Source organism: Dipodomys merriami, unplaced genomic scaffold (assembly GCF_024711535.1).
Source record: "Dipodomys merriami isolate MVZ:Mamm:240054 unplaced genomic scaffold, mDipMer1.0.p SCAF_125, whole genome shotgun sequence".
Lineage (NCBI taxonomy): Eukaryota > Metazoa > Chordata > Mammalia > Rodentia > Heteromyidae > Dipodomys > Dipodomys merriami.
Window position 1 is genome coordinate 2,112,362 of NW_027202549.1, and position 17,201 is coordinate 2,129,562.

At 56.4% G+C, this 17,201-nt stretch overlaps 1 protein-coding gene across 6 annotated transcripts in view; it reads left to right on the top strand.

The window, feature by feature from the left end:
- Positions 1-720: 720 nt before the first annotated feature.
- Positions 721-17,201, top strand: part of Plxnb1 (plexin B1) — a 35,293-nt gene continuing 18,812 nt past the window's right edge. Inside the window, exons 1-14 of one of the 6 annotated variants that reach the window (XM_070017640.1) lie at positions 721-805; positions 6,804-6,875; positions 7,937-9,031; positions 10,570-10,752; positions 10,931-11,059; positions 11,173-11,273; positions 12,608-12,740; positions 13,452-13,608; positions 14,107-14,215; positions 14,355-14,463; positions 14,945-15,631; positions 15,859-15,981; positions 16,463-16,588; positions 17,104-17,197. In XM_070017640.1, the coding sequence (XP_069873741.1) occupies positions 7,943-9,031; positions 10,570-10,752; positions 10,931-11,059; positions 11,173-11,273; positions 12,608-12,740; positions 13,452-13,608; positions 14,107-14,215; positions 14,355-14,463; positions 14,945-15,631; positions 15,859-15,981; positions 16,463-16,588; positions 17,104-17,197 (3,040 nt within the window). In that variant the 5' untranslated portion in view covers positions 721-805; positions 6,804-6,875; positions 7,937-7,942. Of the gene's footprint in view, positions 806-2,078; positions 2,100-2,273; positions 2,297-5,091; positions 5,403-5,742; positions 5,873-6,156; positions 6,177-6,803; positions 6,876-7,936; positions 9,032-10,569; positions 10,753-10,930; positions 11,060-11,172; positions 11,274-12,607; positions 12,741-13,451; positions 13,609-14,106; positions 14,216-14,354; positions 14,464-14,944; positions 15,632-15,858; positions 15,982-16,462; positions 16,589-17,103; positions 17,198-17,201 lie in introns of those variants that run through there. The other 5 variants (XM_070017644.1, XM_070017645.1, XM_070017641.1 and 2 more) reach the window with 5 other exon arrangements.

A 17,201-nucleotide genomic window follows, 5' to 3' on the forward strand; every position in this document is an offset into this window, starting at 1 on the left:
AGGAGATTCCCTGAGCCTCTTACCTCCAGTTAATCAGCAAAAAGCCACAAGTCAGAGTTTGTGTGGCTCAAGTGCTAGAGCACCAGCCTTGAGGGGGAAGCAAGGGGAAAAAATGCTAAGGGACAGAGCTTACCCAGGCCTTGAGTTCAAGCCCCTTCCTCCCCCCTCTCCAGTATTGGTGGGACAGTTCTGGGCTCCTGTGTTCGCAGGTCCATGCTTGAAAAGTTCTTACACTAAGCCCCAGAATGGGTCTCAGGAAAACAAAATCCGAGCGCATGTGTGTGCTGCACGCGTGGAGTTCAGACTTGCCCAAAACTTTCTCAGCTTGGGGGTGGGGGGGTGGATCCAGGTATAGACTTGGGAAGAAAAGAAGGCAGTGGAGGTGAACCCCTCCCTGGAGCTCCCCACCCCCACCATGCACACACACCATCCTGTGACAGGCTGGGGGGGTGTCACCTTCAACTTGCCCAGGAGCAAATAAAGTTGGGGGGGGGGAGAGAGAGAGAGAGGGAGGGAGGGAGGGAGGGAGGTGTCGGGTTACAAGGTTTAGTGGATGGCGCAAACTCAGGTCCAAAGCCCGTGATCTTTCTCCAACAGCCTGGGGTGGGGACCGGAAAAAGAGTCCCAGGAAAAAGAGAGAGAGAGAAAGAGAGTGGGGGGAGGAAAAGAGAGGGAGGGAAAGAGGGAGGGAGGGAGAGAGGTGGGCAGGGCCAGGTGCTAGAGAGCGCGAGAGCTCCTGCAGGAGTTCAGGTAAAGAAAGTTGGGAGAGCGGCTTGGAAGGAAGCTCCCAGAGAACAAAACACAGGTGAGGGGCGGGCAGGGGAGGGGGGCCGGGGGTGGGGGTCCCAGGGCCGGGCAGGGGAGGAGGGGCAGGGGGTGGGGGGGCAGGGGGGGTCCCAGGACCGGGCAGGGGAGGGGGGCAGGGGGTGGGGGTCCCAGGGGCGGGCAGGGGAGGGGGGGCAGGGGGTGGGGGGCCCCAGGGGCGGGCAGGGGAGGGGGGGCAGGGGGTGGGGGGCCCCAGGGGCGGGCAGGGGAGGGGGGGCAGGTGGTGAGGGTCCCAGGGGCGGGCAGGGGAGGGGGGCAGGGGGTGGGGGGTCCCAGGGGCAGGGGAGGGGGGCAGGGGGTGGGGGGTCGCAGGAACGGGCAGGGGAGGGGGTAGGGGGTGGGGGGGTCCCAGGGGCGGGCATGGGAGGGGGGCAGGGGATGGGGGAGTCCCAGGGAAGGGGGGCAGGGGGTGGGGGTCCCAGGGGTGGGCAGGGGAGGGGGGGCAGGGGGTGGGGGGTCCCAGGGGCAGGGGGTGGGGGGTCGCAGGAGCGGGCAGGGGAGGGGTAGGGGGTGGGGGGGTCCCAGGGGCGGGCATGGGAGGGGGGGCAGGGGATGGGGGAGTCCCAGGGAAGGGGGGCAGGGGGTGGGGGGTCCCAGGGAGGAAGGATCCAGGAGTGGGGGGTGGGGGGGAGAGATCAGGCTCTGCACTACTCACCCCTCCGAAGGCGTGCGTGGGGGGGTGGGGTGCAGAGCGTGACCCCCTGCGTGCAGGTGAGGCCCGGCGCGGCCCCCTCCCCTCTCCCCCCTTCCCCGCGTTGCCGTGGTGACCGCCGCCGGCGCTCCGCCCCCCTCCCCACGCCGCTCTCCGCGAAGGCGGACGGGAGTGGGGGGGGGGAGAGTCAGGGGAGGGGGTGAGGGGGGGAGAGGGTTCCCCGATGATTCAGGGCCCGTGCACCCCCCTCTACCCCCCCACCCTCCTCCTCCTCCTCCCGCGGCTTCCGGCTTGGCCCGGGGCACCCAAGGGGGTGAGGGAGGAGGGGGGGGGAAGCTCCCCCCTCCCGGGGCGGACGGGGGGGGGAGCCGAGCCCCTCTCGGTCTGTCTGTCGGTCTGTCTGTCTGTCTCCCCCCCCCCCGCTCCCCTTCCCGATCGCCTCGGAGCCCGGCTTTTTGTCTCCTTTGTTCCCAGCCGGTGGCAGAGCCCGGGAGGGGAGGGGAAGGGAGGGAGGGAGGGAGGGAGGGGCGGGCAGCCCGGGCAGCAGCAGCAGCAGCAGCAGCAGCAGCAGCAGCAGCAGCAGCGGGGCGGGCGCCGTGTTCCAGCCCGTCTCGGTCTCCGGGTAACAGCTGAGACCCACCTCCCGGGGCTGGCGGGGCGGGGAGGGGGGAGGAGGGCGGGGGGAGGGAGGGGAGGGCGGGGGGAGGGCCGCCGCCGCCGCCGCCGCCGCCGCGCGCGCAGAGCCCCGGCCAGCCCGAGCCCCGCGGCGCGCGCGTGCACCCCGCTCCCCACCCACCCCCGCCGACCCCGCCCCGGCTGGTGAGTTCCAAAAGGAAGGGGGGCGGCGGGGGTGGGGTGGGCGAGGGGGGCGGGCGGTGATGGCGCGGGCGCCCCCCCTCCCCTCCCTCCACACACACACACCCCTTGCTCTCTTAACCAAGTGTCTTCAGATCTCCCGGGGATGGGACGGGATGGGGTGGGGGGGAGGTCCTGGGAGGAAGTTTGTTTATTTTGGGGGGGTTAGGGGGGAGCCACACACTTGTGAGCGCGGGAAGGCCAACTCTTCTCTCCCCCCCCCACTCCCACCTCCAGGCGGGGTGGCTCCTTCCCCCTGTCAGGCGATTGGGAGATGGGAGGAGGTGGAGCTGCTCATCTGAAAAGAGGGGGACCCCCCCTTCTTCCTGGCCCCAAGCTACTCCTACAAACCCCCCCTCCTCCCCGCCCAGCCCCCCCCAGCCACTTTGCTTGGGATCCTGGTTGGTGGCCCCCCTTTGGGGGGGGGCGGTGTTCAGGTTTTCTTTCCCCTTAAAGCTTTTCCCAGGCTGGACTGACAAAGGGTGGGGAGGGGGGCCATTGAGAGAGGGAGACCCTCCCCCCCACCCCCCCCCTTCTCCATACATAGTCTTTTCTTGGGCAGGTGAGCCTTGGGTCTTTGTGAATGGCTAAGTCCCTGGTGACCTTAATTAACATCATCCGGAAGGCAGGTGTCACTGTTGATGGGTGACACCCCCCCCCCTGGATAGACCCTGGAGAGTGAGACTTTGGGGGTGGGGGGGTACAGAAAGGGAAGGCCTCTTTCTTACTGATTCTCAGACCCCCGTAAAGATGTGCAGGTATGGAAAGGCTGAGTTTGTGAACCGCAGCTGCAGGACAGAGGCTACTATGAGACTGTGGGCAGAAGTCAGATGGTCTTGTTGCCCTGCTGAGGACAGGTTCAGAGAGAGAGGGAGTGGGAAAGAGAGGGAGAATGGGATTACTCCCCAAGAGGCCTGGCTGGGCAGGCCTGGGCACAGGCAGAGTTAAGACTTTGGCTTTGAGCCTGAGCAGGGTCTGAGATTGGTGGAAGGGGGCGGGCGGGGGGGGGGGGGGGTTGTGGAGGGGGATATAGGTGGGAGATCCTGGTTGGTGCAAGCTAGAGATATGAGGCCTGCTCCAAATTAGCCTTTGCAGACGGTTGTAAGCCTGGTCAGTAATAAAATATATATAATCCATAATAGATGTATGTATTCTTGTACAGACTGTGCAGTGGAATAGGTGTTCATTTGGGAAGCACCTGCTTTGTGCTAATAATGTCTGTACCAACTTGCTGGGGGGGGGTGGCTTCCAATCAAAGGCCAGACTCTCCCCTGTTTTAAGGAGTTCAAGTGCCAGGCATTGGTGGCCCAGGCCTGTAATCTTAGCCTAAACTCAGGAGATCTTGGAGGAACCACAGGTTGAACCCGAGTGAGCAGCAACAGGCATATAACCAGCAGAAAGCTAGAAGTGGAGTTCATGGGGCTCACGTTGGCAGAGCACTGGCCTTGAGCAGAAAAAGCTTAAGGGATAACACTCAGGCCCTGAGTTCAACCCCTAGTACTGCCCTCCCACCCACCCCCCAAAAAAAAACAGAAAGAAAAAAGAAGCTTTGGTTTTTGGTGGTGTCTCTAATAATAGGCACGCACTCTACCACATAGACTTGTCAGAGCAGTTCTACCTTCTCCCATCCTTCCAATGGGAAATTAGAGCCCAAGGCAGAGCTCAGGATTGGTCAGGCCAGCAGTCGGCTGGGTGTGGTGTATTCCATCCACCGCAGCAGGAAGGTGACCCGGTTTAGGGCCTGGAGACCTAGGAAGACTCCCCAAGGAGCTGATGGCTGGGTGTGGGAGTTAATGAGTTAGTGAGGGAGTGTGGAATTGCTGGCTGTGGGAAGAGCCATTGGTGAAGGCCCAGCGTGGAGACTTGGGCCTGTGGTTCTGGCTGGAATGAAGAGTATGTGGACTGGGATGGAGGGGGAGAATCTGACCTTTATCCCTCCACCCTGAGGATTCCCTCCAGAAGCTATAGAGAAAAGGATGCACTTTTTTTTTTTCCTGCTCCAAGAAAAGATACATATATATCATGTGAAGTTGACAGAGAGGTAAAAAGGCTCATCTGGAGAAATAGGAGATTGTTCTAGTGAAGCAGAAGCTAATGTTTGTGCAAGGCAGAAGGAGGGGAAAAAATATGTCGCTGCCCTTTGACCTCTAGTGCCAAGTGGTTTGTGGGGAGAGGGTACCGATGCTAAGTCCTGCTTTGCTTGGGTGAAGTGAGATGAAAGAAGTTCCACATTTCTTTGCCCTCTCCTTCTCTGCTGTGGGTTGGGTCTGTAAGCCCTGACTTTTTTCTTTGGTTTGATCCTGTTGGCATTTTTCTTGTGGTTCTTTCCAAAAAAAAAAAAAAAAAAAAAACAACCAAAACCCAGTTGGGGTTTTCACATTTAGGGAGTTGGTTTTGTTCATGTCCCCCCTCCAGGGCTGGAGAATTTTGGCACCTAGATAGTAGCACCTCTGAACAAATATTTGCCCTGTGAATAAAATGGCAAATGGGGGGGGGTATCAAACTTAGTGGGGTGCCCCTTCACCCAAGTCATATCCTCATGGATTCCCCCAAAGGAAGATACTTTTTCTCTCCATCACTTAGAAACAAGTTGTTGGGGTGAGGAGGGGGAGGGGAGGCCTCCTTGGCAAAGTCCTGGGCTTCTTGCCGGGTTCAAGACTTTCCCTACTGCCTCTTACCGCCCCCCCCCTCTACCTCCCCACCTCCCAGCCCTCACCCCCTTTGGGTGGCAAACAGAGACAGCCTTGTTCTTCTCCCATAGAGCGAGTCCTGTTCTCTGCACACTAAAAATGGAAACCCCCAAGCTATTTTGGGAGCAGTGCCCAGCCAGGCTGAGGCCAAAGCAACACCCCCCCCCCACCAACCCCACACACCCTCTGCTCCCATCAGGAAGTATCACAGTGTCCTTGTTCCCAGCCTGACTCCTTGGACCTTCCTGAGCTCAGTCCTCCTCAGGAGCACCCTTCTGAGCCCTCCTCCATCCCCAAGGGATGACCAAGTGAATCCTTGGTACCAAAGCCTGGCAAGGGCTGGGTCGCGGGAGGGGCAGGCCACATAGCCCTGGGCACAGGCAAGTAGAAGGATCACTTGGTCTGGGGTTTGTGTTTCATTTCACCAACCTTGGTTGCGGGGAGGAAGCATTAGCATCTGGAGATTCAAGCCTGGGATCAGATGCCTTTTATTTTTTGGTCGAGGGTGGGGCTTGAACTCAGGGCCTGGGCGCACTGTCCCTGAGTTCTTTTGCTCAAGGCTATAATGCTCTACCACTTTGAGCCACAGCTCCATTACCAGTTTTCTGGTGGAGCTAAGAGTCTCATGGACTTGCCTGCCCAGGCTGGCTTGGAATCATGATCCCCAGATCTTAGCCTCCTGAGTAGCTAGGATGACAGGCGTGAGCCACCAGCACCTGGCTCTCTGATCACTTCTTTTCTGATACTCTCTCATTCATCGCATACCCTGTGCCCTGCAGAAGAGGAAGTAACAGAATGGCCTGGTCTGCCACAGCTCTTCTTTAGGATATGATGCTTGAACCAGGAAAATGTGTGTATGCATCTGTTTATGCAGGTGTCTAAATGTGATTATTGATGTGTGTGTTTGAGTTTGTATGATTGTGTGTGGGGGGGGGGTTGTTTGTTTGTTTTTTTGGTCAGTCGTGGGGCTTGAACTTTGGGCCTGGGTGCTGTCCCTGAGCTCTTCAGCTCAAGGTGAGCGCTCTACCACTTGAACCACAGGGCCACTTCCTGTTTCCTGGTGGTTAATTGGTATTCTTGTGGACTTTTCCTGCCTGGGCTGGCTTGGAGTTGCAATCCTCAGATCTCAGCCTCCTGAATAGCTAAGATGACAGGTGTGAGCCACCAGCCCCAGGCTTTGTGTTTGTCTTTCTGAGTGAGTGTGGGCTATGGTTACAGATTGCATTTGCTTGCCTCTGCGTGTGTGCCAATTGGCCATATATGTTTGTATGTGCATGTATGCATGCATCCTGGGAGTGTGTGCATCTTGCTGTATGTGCAAATGTACTGGGGCGGGATGGGGGGTGGAGGAAGGAACGATTTTGGCCCGGACTGACCTCAGCCTCTGTGACAGATATATTTATCTGGGTGCCTGGACAGGGCAGAGTTGGGACAAAAGGTAGGGATGGGAGGGGACCATCACAGAGGGAGAAAGAGAGAGAGAGTAAAGGCAGTGCTGGGGGACCTGAGTGGGCTCTGGTGTCACTCTGGGGCTTCTTGCTGACCTTTCCCAGGCCCCTCGGGTGCCTGGCTCTGCTCCCCTCCCCCTCCCCCATGTGGAATTTGTTTGGTGGCCGAGGGCCAGGCTGGGCGGGGCCTCCACAGGCAGGCTGGGTAGTGAGGAAGGGGGTACTTTGATGCTGCCTTCCATAATGGGGAGCCCAGAGATCCCCACATGTCAGCAGCTCAAGGGCCCCCCCCCAATCCCCCTGCTTCAGCTTTACCCTCTTGCTTTCTTTCAGGCCAAAGTCTCAGGCCAAGGTGACTTATACCCAGGTCATGCTGTTGTCCCCTAATCCAGCTGGCCCTGCCAGGTAAGCGTGCTTGAGCCCTAGGTATTTGGGGGGACAGTGGCTCCTACCTCTGTGTAGGGCGCTCCAGGGCTCTGTGCCTTCTCTCTGGACCAGATAGCTCAGAGTGTTCATTACACACTGATTGCACGTGAGATACCCCGCCCTTCGACTTTTACTTTTCCCACACTGACTCAACTTCCCTCTTCTCTGGCCTGTTGGGTCTGGATTCGTGGCTTCAAAAAAAAAAAAAAAAAAATCTTCTGCTTTGTTCTGACCTACTGGTGCCTTTCCCGCCTCCAGGATCTGGGATCCCTCCTCCTCCTCCCCTCCCCCTTTTTTGTTGTTGATTGTGAGACTCGAACTCAGGGCCCTGGCCCTTGTCTTTAAGCTTTTCTGCTCCAGGCTAGCCATCTAGCCACAGCTCCACTTCCAGTTGGCTGGTTGTTTGGAGATAAGAGTCTCCTGAACTTGCCTGCCTGGGCTGGCTTCTAATCACAATCCTTAGATCTCAGCCTCCTGAGTAGCTAGGATTATAAGTATGAGCCACCGGATCCCTCCTTCCTTCCTTCCTTCCTTCCTTCCTTCCTTCCTTCCTTCCTTCCTTCCTTCCTTCCTCCCTCCCTCTCTCTCTTTCGCTCTTTCTTTCTTTCTTTCTTTCTTTCTTCCTTTCTTTCTTTCTTTCCTTCTTTCCTTCTTGCTCCCTTTCTCCTTTTCTTCCTCCCTTTTTTGCTTTTCTTTGTGCCAGTCCTGAGGCTTGAGCTCACAGCCTAGGCGCTGTCCCTGAGCTTTTCTGCTCAAGCCTGCCACTCTCCCATTTGAGCCACAGCTCCACTTCCAGTTTTCTGGTGGTTCATTGGAGATAAGAGTCTCTTGGACTTTTCTTGCCCAGGCTGGCTTCGAACCTCGATCCTCAGATCTCAGCCTCCTGAGTAGCTAGGATGACAGGTGTGTGAGCCACCTCCTTCTCCTTTCTTGCTTAGCTAAGTCTGTGGGCATCTTGGCATGCCATAGTCTGGTCCTTTACAATGATGGTCAGGAGCCTCACTCGACCCCTCTGTCCATCTGTCTGTCTTGTCTTTCAGGTGATCATGCCTACCCTTGGCCCAGCTCTTCTTCAAGTGCTCTGGGCTGGGTGCGTCCTTACCCTCCACCTCCCTCCACCAGCTGCTTTTACTCCCAATGGCACACAGCTGCAACATCTGGCCAGGGACCCCGCCTCAGGCACCCTCTATGTGGGGGGCACCAACTTCCTGTTCGCGCTGAGCCCTGGGTTGCAGCTGGAAGCCATGGTGGCCACGGGTCCTGTGGATGACAGCCGGGATTGCTTGCCACCTGTCTTGCCAGATGAGTGTCCCCAGGCACAACCAACCAACAACCCCAACCAGCTGCTCCTGGTGAGCCCAGGAGCTCTGGTGGTCTGTGGGAGCGTCCACCAGGGGGTTTGTGAACTGCGGACTTTGGGGCAACTTCAGCAGCTCCTGAGGTTGGACCGGCCTGGGGACACCCAATACGTAGCTGCCAACGATCCCGAGGTCACCACTGTGGGTGTGGTGGCCCAGAATTCAGCAGGGGAGCCTCTTCTATTTGTGGGGCGGGGTTATACCAGCAGGGGTGTCGGGGGTGGCATTCCACCCATCACAACCCGCGCCCTGCGACCCCCGGACCCCCAGTCTGCCTTCTCCTATGAAGAGACAGCCAAGCTCGCCGTGGGCCGCCTCTCGGAGTACAGCCACCACTTTGTGAGCGCCTTCACGCGTGGGGCCAGCGCCTATTTCCTGTTCCTGCGACGCGATCTCAAGACCCCCTCGAGAGCTTTCCGGGCCTACGTGTCACGCATGTGTCTCCGTGACCAGCACTATTACTCCTACGTGGAGTTGCCCTTGGATTGCCAGGGTGGCCGCTATGGTCTGATCCAGGCAGCCGCCCTGGCCACCTCCGGGGATGTGCTGTTCGCGGCTTTCTCCTCCGTGGCTCCCCCGACTGTGGACTGGCCCCTGCCCGAAGCTTCCAGGGCCCCGCACACATCTGTGCTCTGTGCCTTCCCCCTGGATGAAGTCGATCGCCTGGCCAACGACACCCGTGATGCCTGTTATATGCGAGAAGGCCGAGCTGAGAACGGGACCAAAGTGGCCTACATTGCCTACGACGTCATTTCCGACTGCGCGCAGCTGCCAGTGGTGAGTTCAGGCAGGGGCCTGGCCTTTGCCCATTGAGGTCAGCCAGCTGGGCATTTTGTAAGCCAAGTTGGGGTGGGGCAAGGGTGATCGGGTCAATAGACAGCAAGTGTTTGCTTCTAATGTGTGTGTGTGTATGTGTCCTAGGTCTGGAACTCAGGGCCTGGGTGTTATCCCTGAGTTAGCACTCTTCTAACTCTCCTATTTGAGCCACAATGCCACTTCTGGCTTTTTCAGAGTAGTTTATGGGAGATAACGTCTCATGGACTTTCCTACCCAGGCTGGCTTCTAACCACGATCCTCAGCTCTCAGCCTCCTGAATAGCTTAGATTGCAGGTGGAGGCCACTGGCTCCTGGAAGCAGGTGCTTTCTTTAGGGCTGGGCGATGGAGGGCTATGTTACTACTGTGTGGTAAGGTGATGGGAAGCAATGCTGGCATGGGCCTGAACAGGGGTGATAAGCAGTACTGGGCTGGGAAGGTGGCTCAGTGGTAGAGTGCTTGCCTAGCATGCATGAAGTCCTGGGTTCGATTCCTCGGTACCACAGGCACAAAAAAGCCAGAAGTGGCGCTGTGGCTCAAGTGGTAGAGCGCTAGCCTTGAGCCAGAGAAGCTCGGGAACAGTGCCTAGGCCCTGAGTTCAAGCCCCATGGGGGAAAAAAAAGGCAGCAGTACTGTGGGGAAGGGGTTAGAAGGTATTTGGGTTTGTTTTTATGTTTGTTTGCATTTTGTTTTTGTTTATGCTGGTACTGAGACTTAAATTCAGGGCATGGGTCCTAATAACCCTCAACTTTTTTCTACTCATAGTTGGTGCTTTACCACTTTGGGTTTTCTAGTGGTTCATTGGAGATCAGAGTCTCAAGGACTTTGCTGCCCCAGCTGGCTTTGAACTGTGATCCTCAGATCTCAGCCTCCTTAGTAGCTGGGATGACAGGCATGAGCCACCTACCCCTGGCCTAGAGTTCTAAGATAGGGGTAGAATTTTGGGTCAGACCTCTTGATCTAGGTTCTGGAGCAAGATAGGAATGAGGGGTTTTGATATATGGTTGGAGCCTGAAGGCAGATAAGAGGAAAAAAATTGCTTTCAGGGTAAAGCATGAGATCTGAGTGCCAGGTAAATAGGATGGGAGGTGTGAAGTTTAGGAAGTGGAGTGAACAGAGAACATACCAACAAGGGAAAGAGTAGCATCAAGGCTGGGGATGGGAGAAGGTGGAGCTACAGGCAAAGGTGAAGATCAGATGAGAAGGAGCCAAGTGATGTGTGGCTCACGCCTGTCATCCCAGCCACTCAGGAGGCTGAGATCTGAGGATCACAGTTCAAAGCCAGCTGGGGCCGGAAAGTCCTTGAGACTCTGATCTCCAAGGAACCCGCCAGGAAACCGGAAGTGGGATGCCACAGCGCCACTTCCAATTTCCTAGTGGTCCATCAAGTCTCATGGACTTTCTTACCCATGATCCTCAGATCTCAGCCTCCTGAAGTAGCTAGGAGCTTCCAGCTCTGGACTGTCCAGCCAGTCTTACTGATACTTCCGGCTTCCTGTAGGACACACCAGATGCTTTTCCCTGTGGCTCAGACCATACACCCAGCCCCATGGCTAGCCTGATCCCATTGGAAGCCACGCCAATTCTAGAATTGCCAGGGGTTCAGCTAACAGCTGTAGCAGTCACCATGGAAAACGGACATGCCATCGCTTTCCTGGGTGACACTCAGGGACAACTGCACAGGGTGAGTCCTCTCTCCCTTCCTACCCTTCTTCCCAGGGTTTGTGTGGGAAGGATGGATGCAATCACCCAACTCTGCCTAGGAGGACATTTCCGGTCTGTAGCAAGGTCGTTCGAGTTGCAAATAGCTGTGGGTATCTGGTGACAGATTTGGTGGCTGATCTCGTGGCTTCTGATCTCAGGTCTACTTGGGCCCTGGGAACAATGTCAACCTTTACTCTAAAGAGAGCATCCAGCCTGGGTCTGCGGTGAGCAGAGATCTTACCTTTGATGGGACCTTCGAGAACCTGTATGTCATGACCCAAACTACAGTAAGAGCTGGGATTAGTCCAGGGCATGGCTGCTGCTGGGAGGGGCCAACCCAGATGTGGATTCGCTATTGGTGGGTGCATTTGCCAATCTTGGGTCTTCTTTGTTGTCACAGGTGGTGAAGGTTCCTGTGGCCCCTTGCACCCAGCATCTAAACTGTGCCGCTTGCCTTGCCAACAAGGATCCCTATTGTGGGTGGTGTGTGCTCCTGGGAAGGTCAGCACAGTGCTCCCCCAACTCCTCACCCTGCCTCAAGTTCTTATAACTGTCCTTCTTCTGTTGGTTTGTGTCTAGGAGTGTGGGAAGGTGTGTGCATGTGTTGTGCACACATGCATGCCCTTGACACAGACCTGAACTGAGGGCTTCAGGGCACTTGCTGGGCTTTCTTGCTCACAGCTGGTGCTCTACCACTTGAGCCATGCTGCCAGTCCAGCATTTTGCCAGATGATGGAGTTTCTCAGACTTTTTTCTTTGTCTTTTTCCTGTGTGTGTGTGTGTGTGTGTGTGTTGTTGTTGTTGTTGTTGTTGTTGTTGTTGTTGTTGTTTTTGCCTGTCTTGGAGCTTGAACTCAGGGCCTGGGCTCTGTCCTTGAGCTTCGCTCAAAGTTAGTGCTCTACCACTTTGAGCCACAGTGCTACTTTGGGTTTTCTGGTAGTTATGTGGGGATAATAGTCCCCCAGACTTTCTTGCCTGAGCTGGCTTTGAACCGTGATCCTCAGATCTCAGTTTCCTGAGTAGCTAGGATTTCAGGCGTGAGCCACCAGCACCCAGGATGAGTACATTTTGTTTTGGACAATATTATTCTTTCCCTTCCTCTCTCCCAGCTTTTATTTTTTTCTCCTCTCATCCCTGCCTACAAGTTATATAGTTCATTTTCAATGTCGTGTCTAGTGAGTTCCACTGCTGCATTTGTTCATGCTTTGTTCCTCCATTCCTGTCCCCCTTTTTACCCTCCCCAAATCAGATGAATGAGCAATCTTTTTTTTTTTTTGCCAGTCCTGGGGCTTGAACTCGGCCTGAGAGCTATCTCTGAGCTTCTTTCTGCTCAAAGCTAGCACCCTACCACTTGAGCCACAGCCCTACTTCCAGCTTTTTTTTCTGCGTAGTTTATTGGAGCTAAGAGTCTCACAGACTTTCCTGCCTGGGCTGACCTCGAACCCGTGATCCTCAGATCTCAGCCTAGTGAGCGTAGCTAGGATGACAGGCGTGAGCCACCAGCGCCTGGCCTAGATTTCTTTTTCGATTGCTAGATTGTATATATTTTATGGGCTATAGACATGGATAGATTGTGGAATCTTCCAGGTCTCAGCTTCACCAGTAGCTAGCTGAGATTACAGGTGTGAGTCACCGGTGCCTGACTTGTCCAGAAATTGTCATCTTAACCCTTGCTCTCAATCCCATCCTCCAGTTGTTCCATTCCCCTGCATTTTTCCTCCCTCCTGGCATCGGTGCCCTTGGTGAGACATGGGAACTTGGTGTCTGCCCCTCCTTGTCTGTCTTTGCCCTGTGCTGTCCATGAGGGTCACAGGTGGATGCTGGTCTTTTCTCAGGTGCACTCGCCATTCTGAATGTTCCAGGGGCCAGGGCCCAGAGCAGTGGCTATGGAGCTTTCAGCCTGAGCTGGGTTGTCTGCGAGTAGATGCTCTCAGCCCTGCCAATATCAGCCGAGAGGAGAGGAGAGAGGTAAATGACCAGTCTCAAGTGGGGCCCCAGTGGGGAAGACTCAGGATGGGTAGAGACCTTGGATGCACTCAATATTACATAGCCTTGCCTGGACACTCTTATTTTTCACTTGAACTTGAACTCAGGGCCTGGGCATTGTCCCTTGAGTTCTTGTGCTTAAGGCTAGCACTCTACCACGTGAGCCACAGCGCCACTTCTGGTTTTCTGGTGGTTTATTGGAGATCAGAGTCTCACAGACTTGTCCTGCCTGGGCTGGCTTTGAATTTTGATCCTCAGATCTCAGCCTCCCAGAGTAGCTAGGATGACCAGCACGAGCCACCAGTGCCTGGCCAGGTCATTTGTCTAGGGGGGCCTAGATTTCTCTACTTGGTCTTATCTGGGTCAGAGAGGGTCTTTGTGAATTCTTTGAGGGCTGCGGGCTGCTGATTGCTGTCCACATTTGGGTCCTAAACGTGAAAATCCTGGCCTTAAACTTCCAGTGTCTCTTGGATTTTCTTTTCTTTTTTTGTGCCAGGCCTGGGGCTTGAACTCAGGGCCTGGGCGCTGTCCCAGAGCTTCTGTTGCTCAAAGCTAGCGCTCTACCACTTGAGCCACGTCTGGCTTTTTCTGCTTATGTGGTATGGAGGAAACAAACCCAGGGCTCCATGCATGCTAGGCAAGCACTCTACCACTAAGCCACCTTCCCAGCCCTCTCCTTGGTTTTCTTGGCAGGTTTTCCTGTCAATTCCAGACCTGCCACCTCTGTGGCCCGGGGAGTCATATTCCTGCCATTTTGGGGATCATCAGAGTCCTGCCCTGCTGACCGGTTCCGGCGTGATGTGTCCGTCCCCAGATCCTAGTAATACTCCAGTGCTGCCCAGAGGAGCCGGTGGGTGAGAGACGGCGCTGGTCTCGAACATGGGATTCCCTCACTGTGTTCCTGTCTTGCTCCTAGGGCTGTGGTTGGGGTGAGACATTAAGCTCACAATTGATGGCTTCTATTTATTCATTCATCTATTTACGTCAGTCGTGGGGTTTGAACTCATGGCCTTGGCGCTGTCTCTGAGCTTTTTTGGTTCAGGGCTAGCACTCTACCACTTTGAGCCATAGCTCCACTTCCAGTGGTGGAGGTAAGGGTCTCACAGACTTTCCTGCCTGGGCTGGCTTTGAACCACAATCTTCAGATCTCAGCCTCCTGAGGAGCTAGGATGACAGGCGTGAGCCACCAGCGCCCTGGCTACCACGGATGATTTTTCTTGGGAGCCCTAATGTGTTCAAGTCTGTGTCTGGGGAACTTGATTCTTGCACCCCACCTCACGTGATCTCAGCCTGTGTGGTCTCTAGGTGTGAGTCTCATCAGTAAACACTCTTCTCTTCCACTTTGCAGACCACGTCTCTGTGGATGTGGAACTCCGGTTTGGCAAGGTGGTGATCGCCAAAGCATCTCTCTCCTTCTATGACTGTGTGGCCATCACAGACTTTCATCCATCTGCACCGTGAGTAGTTTACCCTGTCCCCAGCCTCTTGGGCCCAGCATATGGTGACTTCCCAGCACACATGCACACGCACGCACACACACACACACACACACACACACACACACACACACACACACCATGATTGTGTTCTATTCAGGTGCCAGGCCTGCGTGAGCAGCCACTGGGGTTGTAATTGGTGTGTTTGGCAACACCGATGTACCCACAAGGCCTCTTGTGATGCTGGACCCATGGTTGTGAGCCAGCAGGTGAGTGTGTCTCTACAACGGGCCCCATGGGATGGTTTGGGGTTGTGGGTGGATCCCCAAGTGTTTTCTGATGGCCGTGGTGGGGGGTGTCTCTGTGTCTCTGCTTCGTGCGCACGAGGCCACGTCCTGAGTGGCTAAAGCCACGGTGTGTGCCGCTTGTATTGGTCAGGGCTGAGAGCTTGGGAGATTGTAGGCCTCCACAGACCCCCGCCCTTACCCCCAACCCCCCACCCCCTCAGCACAGACACCCCTGGAAGCCCCCCCCCCACCTTTTCCCGCGTTTTGTCCTTTGGAAAATTAACGGGCTGTTTTTTGTTTTTCTTTTCCTTGGTTCTTTTCCTCTTAACATCCCCTTTGCCTGCCTGCCTGCCTGCCTGCCTGCTGATGCCCATGGCTGCCTGCTGATGCCCATGGCTGCCTGCTGAGTGGCCCTTCCTGTCTCTCCCTGTGCCCTCCTCCTCCCCACCCCCCACCCCTGCAGAGCCCGCTTCTCCCCCTGACCCTTCCTGCAAGAGATACCCCCACCCCTTTGCCATCTGTAGCCCCCAAAGCCACAGTCACCCCTCCTAATCCTGATACCCGATCTGGGGAGCCGGGGGCTCCTTCCATAGCAACGGCTTCAGATGCCCTACCTGCAGCCCAGCCTTCCTTGCTTAGCCTCTGGGGCCCGTGGGCAGGTCCAGGCCCTCTCTTGTCTCCCACTGCCACCCAGAAGTCCCTCCCTTCCGGCCTTCCTCCCCTCCCTTCCGGCCTCCCTACTACCCAACCCGGATCTGTCCTCCTCCCTGCCCCCACCGGCCTGGGAGTTAGGGCCAAACCTGAGGACCTCTCGGCCTCCCTCCCGTTACCCCCAGATGCAGCGACAGTGCCCCCCGCACAGCCCGTGCCCCCCACAGTGGCCCTGGACCTGCCCCCTGCCACCGCTCCCGCCACCATTTTCCCAGGGGCCGCTGGCTCCACCAAGGCCGTGCCGGATCCGCTCATGACAGGAGGCGACACAGCGGCCGACGCGGCGGACGAGTGGACGGGGGGTGACCCTCCCGCCTTCTCCACTTCCACCCTCCTCTCAGGTGACGGAGACTCCACAGAGCACGAGGACCCTCCTGCCCCCCTCATCCTCCTGTCCAGCCTCGGCTACCAGTACGACACCCCCGGGCTCTGGGAGCTGGTGAGGTCCAGCCCAGGAAGGAGAGGCCTCGGGAAGGGCGATGGGAGAGAGAGATGATGGAGTCCTTTGCCCACCTTGCACTGCAGGGGTGGGGGGGGAAGGGGGGAAGGGAAGAGGGCGTGCGGCGGGCAGAGTCCAGCCCCCTTGGACTCCGAAATCCAACCAAGGTGGAGGACTGAGCCGGATCGGGCGGGTTCTACACACTGTCTTGCTCTGGATGCCTGCAGGAAGAGGCAAATCAGAAGGTGAGCTCGTGTCCGTGCGTGGAGCGTGTCCATGGCTCTGTGCTCATGCCCGTGTCTGTGGAACGCGAAATCCAGCTGGAAGGCCGGAACCTGCACCTCCTCCAGGTGTGTGTGTATGTGTGTGTGTGTCTTTGTATGATTTTTTTTTTTTGCCAGTCCTGGGGCTTGAACTCCAGACCTGGGCGCTGTCCCTCAGCTCTTCAGCACAAGGCAAGCGCTCTACCACTTGAGCCACCCAGCCACTTCTGGTTTTCTGAGTGGTTGATTGGAAACAAGACTCTCGTGGAGTTTGGACTTTCCTGCCCGAGCTGGCTTTGAACCACAATCCTCCGATCTCAGCCTCCTGAGTAGCTAGGATGACAGGCGTGAGCCACCAATGCCCAGTCCTGAGCTTCTTTTACTCAAGGCTAGCGCTCTACCACTTGAGCCACAGTGTCACTTCCGACTTCATGCGTGCTAGGCAAGCACTGTACCACTAGGCCACATCTCCAGCCCCCAGGGCCCAGGTCTTCAGCTGGAAAATCTGTGCAACACGTAAGATCTAGGTCCTGAAGCTATCCCTGTGTCCATGTGTTCTGTCCTCCAGGGTGGCCCAGGAGGTAGTAGTGAGTGTGTAATGGAACTGGAGGGCCTCACGGTAGCAATAGAAGCACGAGTCCAGTGTGAGCCGCCTCCACATACCGTGTGTCACATCACATGCCAGCAGCATCAGGTGCGAATTCAAGAGCGTGGGGGGGCCTAGGGTGTCTGTAACGCAGCTGGATCCTGCCACATTTGTCTACCCTGCCCCTCACCCATGAGCCCTATGAGGTCTTTGCATGCCAGTCCAGACCTCTTGAGATCTCTCCAGGTTGGAGGCGTAAGCTTAGTAGAGAGAAAGCAGCCACAAAGTACTGAGTTCGAGTTCCAGTCTCAGACTGAGAAAAAAAAAATTGAGCTATAAGTGGATGCCCTTATACCCCAACTTGGACCTTTGACATTGTGCTCTTATAGTTCATCCCTTTCCATTTTAGTTTATTTGTGTTGGTTCCTGGGGCTTGGAACTCACTGTCCCTGAGCTTCTTGGGCTCAAGGCTAGCTCTCTCTACCATTTGAGCCACAGCACCACTTCTGGCTTTTCCTGTGTCTGTAGTACTGAGGACTTGAACCCAGGACTTCGTGCATGCTAGGTAAGCACTCTACCACGAAGCCACATTCCCAGCCCCCTTACTGTGTTTGTTTCTCCAGCTCAACTATAAGGCTGTGCAGCCGGAGCTCCAGGTGGGGCTGTTTCTGCGTTGGGCCGGCCATCTGCGGGTAGACAGTGCAGAGGGTCTGCATGGTGA